The following is a 6,000-nucleotide window of genomic DNA, read 5'->3' as shown; positions in this document are numbered from 1 at the left end:
AGAACCTATAAAGAACTCAATCAAATTTACAAGAAAAAAACAAACAACCCCATCAAAAAGTGGGCAAAGGATATGAACAGACACTTCTCAAAAGAAGACATTCATACAGCCAACAGACACATGAAAACATGCTCATCATCACTCACCATCAGAGAAATGCAAATCAAAACCACAATGAGATACCATCTCACACAAGTTAGAATGGCAATCATTAAAAAGTCAGGAAACAACAGGTGCTGGAGAGGATGTGGAGAAATAGGAATACTTTTACACTGTTGGTGGGACTCTAAACTAGTTCAACCATTGTGGAAAACAGTGTGGCGATTCCTCAAGGATATGGAACTAGAAATAGCATTTGACCCAGCCGTCCGATTACTGGGGATATACCCAAAGGATTTTAAGTCATGCTGCTATAAAGACACATGCACACGTATGTTTATTGCGGCACTATTCACAATAGCAAAGACTTGGAATCAACCCAAATGTCCATCAGTGACAGACTGGATTAAGAAAATGTGGCACATACACACCATGGAATACTATGCAGCCATAAAAAAGGATGAGTTCGTGTCCTTTGTAGGGACATGGATATGGCTGGAAACCATCATTCTCAGCAAACTATCGCAAGAACAGAAAACCAAACACAGAATATTCTCACTTATAGGTGGGAATTGAACAATGAGATGACTTGGACACAGGAAGGGGAACATCACACACTGGGTCCTATTGTGGGAAGGGGGGAGGGATAGCATTAGGAGATATACCTAATGTAAATGATGATTTAATAGGTGCAGCACACCAACATGGCACATGTATCCATATGTAACAAACCTGCACGTTGTGCACATGTACCCTAGAACTTAAAGTATAATAATAATAAAAAAAGAAACATAGTACAGGTAAATATGGCAAAAGAAATAATGATTTATCTTCCCTCTTACTGCTGTCATCTCTGCCTTTTTCACGCCCCCAAAAAAACTATGTCTCTTATGCATTAATAGTCAACTACTGATAATGGATTACACTTTCTAAAGCAACTATCTTTTTTTCATTATTCTGATTAATAAACATAAAAGAGCTCTTCTGGTGACTGATTAAGAATATAATTAGTGCTTTCTATGAACAAGCTATGGAGTAACTAAATAAGGGACATGGGTTTCTGACACTCTTAGACCAACTACAATTTTTAACAAAACAATTGTTGATATAAAGTTTCTCATAAATTCACTTTATTTCAACAGCAAAAGATTAGCTCCACCCCTCTGATTGGGATCACAAAGTACAGTCTTTTCAGCATGGGTTTTCTCACGATGCCACAAATAGAAAGAGGCACTAAGGGACTGATAAGGGGGTATTTTCTGTCTCTGGCAGTATTATATTTACCTGCAATAAAAACATCTGATCTTACAGAACAGGATACCTCTTGAAGAGGTATAGTTTATTTTATAATATGTAAGTGTTCCAAATACATTCATTGTATGAATGAGGGAAGGAAAAGCAATAAGAAACATTTCACGAATATTCATTCCTAGACTCTAACTATACCAAGTCTTACCACTTTATAGAATTCATAATTTATTAGCTAATACTATTTTAAAATACTATTTCGGTACTTTAAAATTGATATTAGAGGGAAAAAAGTCACACACAATGCCTAACACCACCAGGGTGAAACCAAATCTTTATCTGCCTGTGGCTCTGTCGGGGTCGATAGAGGCAGCAGCTTCATATTCTTCATGGTTTACCCAGACAGAGGTGGAGCCAAAGTGCTAAGTGCATATTTCAAGCATCTGTTCTGAATATGTTTAAAGCCACAGTAAATTACAAAAGGCAAATTCATAGATGCTCTTTGAAAGTGAATGTAACTATTATACTTGGTATTTTACTTCCCCCACTCTCCCAGAAGATGCTATAAAGACAGATCCTAATATATAGGTTGAAACTCTCACTATAAAATCACTAGGCTAAGTCTATCAAGACTTGAAAGTTTGTTTTCCTGAGGAAGGTGAGAGGGTAATCTCTGTTCTTTCCAGGCGACTGTATCTGCACAGGCTTCCCTGGGAGGACTTCATCAGCAGCACAGTTACACATCAAAGTCCTTCAGCTCTCCCCAGCTGGCACCTATTTTCACTTTCACTTTCAATTTCACAGACAGTTTTACAGCACTTTCCATTTCATTCTTGACAATCTGAGCTACCTAAGGGGAAAAAAAAATGAGGTTAACAAACTCTCTGCTCAGTCAAAGAATGTTTCCCAAGTCACCCCCTGAGAAGGTTATAAACCAGACTGGAGCTCTTCACCCAATGGTGCTTAAAATGCTAAATCAGAAAAAATAAAAATAAAAATAAATACATAAAAAGACATCTCGAACTCTTCTTCACGGATGAGCAGGAGTTTCTGAAAGTTTTTTCTAGAATGCTTGGAGCTTGGAAACCCTCAGGGAAAGACTCCAAATTTGTGTTTAATTCCTCCAAGACAAAAACATCTCTGCATTGGCAATTTCTTCACTGATTAAGAACGAGTACAAAATGGAACACTCTTGGCAACTTCTCTACCTGTAAGGACTCAACATTTATACAGCCATCCTGGGGCTAGGGTAGAGTTCCAAAATCCTCATGCATAGGAAAAAAAGCTGTCAGCCTGACAATCCAGTGTCTTGGCTTCCTATAGAATGGACACAAGCATTGCAAAAATACCTGAACAACATCTTCTTCTGCCACTTCATACAGGAGTTCATCATGGAGTTGAAGGATGAAAAAGCCTCCTCTGACTGGGCAGAACATCCCTTGCAGTTTTCTCTTTCGTAATAATCCTGCTTCATGAAAAAGGAGCAAAACTGATCAGCATGTCGCTGAGTCATAGGAGAATGTTTTTAGAGATCCTGACTAACTCTGAGGAATGTTAATGAAAAGATTAGAACACACAAGATTAAGAACTATCAGGAAAATAACTACTTGCTGGTTGCTACCTATCCTAACTATCCAGTGTAAACTCACCAACTTCCTCCCAGAAAGAAGGAGTCTCCCGAAGAAGTCAGTAAATGGGGTGTGAGGAACTCTGCTCCAAGCTCTAGTCCAACTTATTTCTCACGAATAACTAACATTTTCTCTTTCCATGGAGTCCCCCTACCACCACCTGAGTAATAGCACCAGGAAGGTATGGGGCCTGATTCCTGCCCCAGGAAAGCAAACTAATACTGTTATGCAGTGTTTCTTAAGGGGGACACCCCCTCATGTCTTTGTATGGCCAGAAGTGTCATCATGATAGAACTGATGCTTCCCCAGTTGAACCGTACACACTCTAAACAAGTAATTCTAAACCTAGGCTCCCAAAGTGGACTTCAGAGACTACATAAACCCCTTGCGGTTATATATAAGAGTCTATGTCTGTACGTTTTTCTATGGAGATAATCCATACCTTCCAGTGGCCATAACTTCAAAATATGTACTAGACTTAGTTACTATTTCCCCATTAGCTGGACCTAGTGGTACAGATTATGCCCTTCTGCCCAAAAAGATAAAGCTCCACATGAACACCTTTACTGGAACTGCCTTTACTTGTTTGCTTAAACCTCACAGCAGACATCTTCCTTTCTGTTGTCCAAATTCTCTGCTTATCTTCCAGGTCCAGCATGAGTACCTTCTCCCTCAGTATCTGGTGCTTCCCTCAGAGATAGAGTTCTTCAACTGTCACTATCTGCAGGGCCAGTTTGCTCAGAGGTGGCTCTCACACAGTAAGCAAACAAAAGCACCTGAGGCTGGAGCAAGCTGCTTCCACACTAGGACTGCAAAGGCTGTACCTCTGTTCACCAGTTCGGCTGAAATCTGATCTGCCCCATGAAGCCACACTTGGCTCACACCATTGACTGTCTGGATGCTCTAGCTTTCTGATGACCATGGCTTAGACCTCTTGATTTCCCTTGGCTACCTGGCTTCTGATGCAGAATGCCACGATGTTCTTGTTCCCCATGTGGTCTGTTTCCTCACGCTCACCTTCCTTTCATCCCACTGACCTAGCACCACTTTAAGCTGGCATGACACCATGAAGCCATCCTTAGTGACAGAGTCATATCGCCTTCCACTGACTCTTAAAGTCATTATTGTCTGTATCCTCATTTTGACATTTATCACTCTGCTGTGTGGAATTAATAAAAATACTTTAGTCCGGTATCATACCTTCCTCTCCTTTCTTAAATAGACCTTAAATTTAAACATAGATTGATAACTTTTACTTCTAAATCCCCAAAGCACACAGCACAGTATTACTCCCCAAATAAGTTTAATTATATTCTCCCTCTATTAAATATAAATGTGTATGTGTGTGTATATACACACATAGTCCCACACTCAAAATGAACGAGGGGTCTCAGATATTTTGGGGGGAGACTGATGACAAAATTAATAATCCTCACTTAATGAGAAAATAAACTTCTATATCTACATATTTTCGTACATAAGTGAACACGTTATAACTGACTGTATTATTCTCTATAACCTGTATGTATGTCTGTTCCAGAAATAGCAAATCTTATCCTCAATAGCTGAGCGCGACCCTTCTGCCCCATCTCTAGCAGCTTTTTCTTCCTCTGTATGCACCAAACCTTAATTTCTTCCCAGGAAAATTTAAAACATGCCTCCTGGCTGGGCATGATGGCTCACGCCTGTAATCCCAACACTTTGGGAGGCCAAGGCAGGCAGATCACTTGAGGTCAGGAGTTCTAGAGCAGCCTGGACAACGTGGTGAAACCCCTTCTCCACTAAAAAAAAAAAAAAAAAAAAAAAATTTTAAATTAGCCAGGCATGATGGCATACTCCTGTAATCCCAGCTACTCGGGAAGCCGAGGCAGGAAAATCCCTTGAACCTGGAAGGCAGAGGTTGCAGTGAGCAGAGATTGTGCCACTGCACTCCAGCCTGGGTGACACAGTGAAACTCTGTCTCAAAAAAAAAAAAAAGTCTGCTGTCATGGTTTGACAATCTCAGTGACAGTGAAATAGTATTTAAAGCAGAACTATGGACATGTGACAGAAGAAAAAAAGAAAATTTCACTGTACTTGTTAGTACAAGAAATAATTTATCCAAGCAATAAAGCGAAAACTGAGGGAAAATATTCTGAAAATAAGAACAAGAAAACAATGTCAGCAAAGTAACATATGTGATAAAGAGATCAAAAGTATATTCTAAGACCAGAGAACACTGAAGGTCATAAATAGGAAAATCAACATGTTCTTAAAATATGGTCTGAAGACCACAGAGGATCCCAAAATCTGCAGTCAAAATTACTTTCATAATAACACTATGAAGCTATTTGCCTTTTTCAGTTTCATTTTCTTATAAGAGCACAGCTCACAGGTGAGTTTGTTATTACTTTAAATGCTTATGTTTTAAAATTCCGTTTTAATTTATAATATGGTAAATATATAGACATAACCCACAAAAACAAGAGCTCTTTGAAATCCTTAATAATTTCTAATAGTCTAAAGACATCGTGAGACCAAAACATTTGAGAACTGTTGAGAAATAAAATAAAAAATACTTCCCATTTACATTTCCGATATAATTATTCTCGCCATGTCACAGCATAGGACTCATCTATGAACAAACCTGTTCGGTCACTTTGGAGCATACCCTCTCGATGGCCATGGGATTTGAAAGTTGAGTGGAAGGTCTCTAATTGCTTCTGAATGTTAACTGTGGCTATTTTGACAATATCAGCTGCCGATCCTTGGACTGTTGTGTTGATAGCTTGACGCTCAGCCTATAAAAAACAATTAACAGGTGCTCCACCAGATATGCCAACATGATTTCATACCTTCCTTCAGTGTCCACAGATCAGTGCTCACATTAGCAGCCAGACTGGAAAGCTGGACTGAGATGTGACCCAGGACACCAACTATCAGGATGCATCCTAAGAATAACAACTATCATGGTCCATGTCTCTAGATTCTGGGGTTTCCACATTAGGGCAGACAAAAATATAAGAAGGTCAGATTGCTTCAGCTT

At 39.3% G+C, this 6,000-nt stretch overlaps 1 protein-coding gene across 6 annotated transcripts in view; it reads right to left on the bottom strand.

Moving 5' to 3' along the window:
• Positions 1 to 1,207: 1,207 nt before the first annotated feature.
• LOC105470305 (DNA polymerase theta) overlaps positions 1,208 to 6,000 on the bottom strand; it is a 107,131-nt gene continuing 102,338 nt past the window's right edge. For 5 of the 6 annotated variants that reach the window (XM_011722163.3, XM_011722161.2, XM_071092362.1 and 2 more), the window contains 3 exons: positions 5,602 to 5,755; positions 2,697 to 2,815; positions 1,208 to 2,197 (listed from right to left, as the gene is read on the bottom strand). In XM_011722163.3, the coding sequence (XP_011720465.1) occupies positions 2,084 to 2,197; positions 2,697 to 2,815; positions 5,602 to 5,755 (387 nt within the window). In that variant the 3' untranslated portion in view covers positions 1,208 to 2,083. The remainder of the gene's footprint in view (positions 2,198 to 2,696; positions 2,816 to 5,601; positions 5,756 to 6,000) is intronic. The other variant, XM_011722160.3, reaches the window with a different exon arrangement.

This window comes from Macaca nemestrina, chromosome 2 (assembly GCF_043159975.1).
Source record: "Macaca nemestrina isolate mMacNem1 chromosome 2, mMacNem.hap1, whole genome shotgun sequence".
NCBI classification, from domain to species: domain Eukaryota; kingdom Metazoa; phylum Chordata; class Mammalia; order Primates; family Cercopithecidae; genus Macaca; species Macaca nemestrina.
This window is presented reverse-complemented; position numbering and strand designations above follow the sequence as displayed.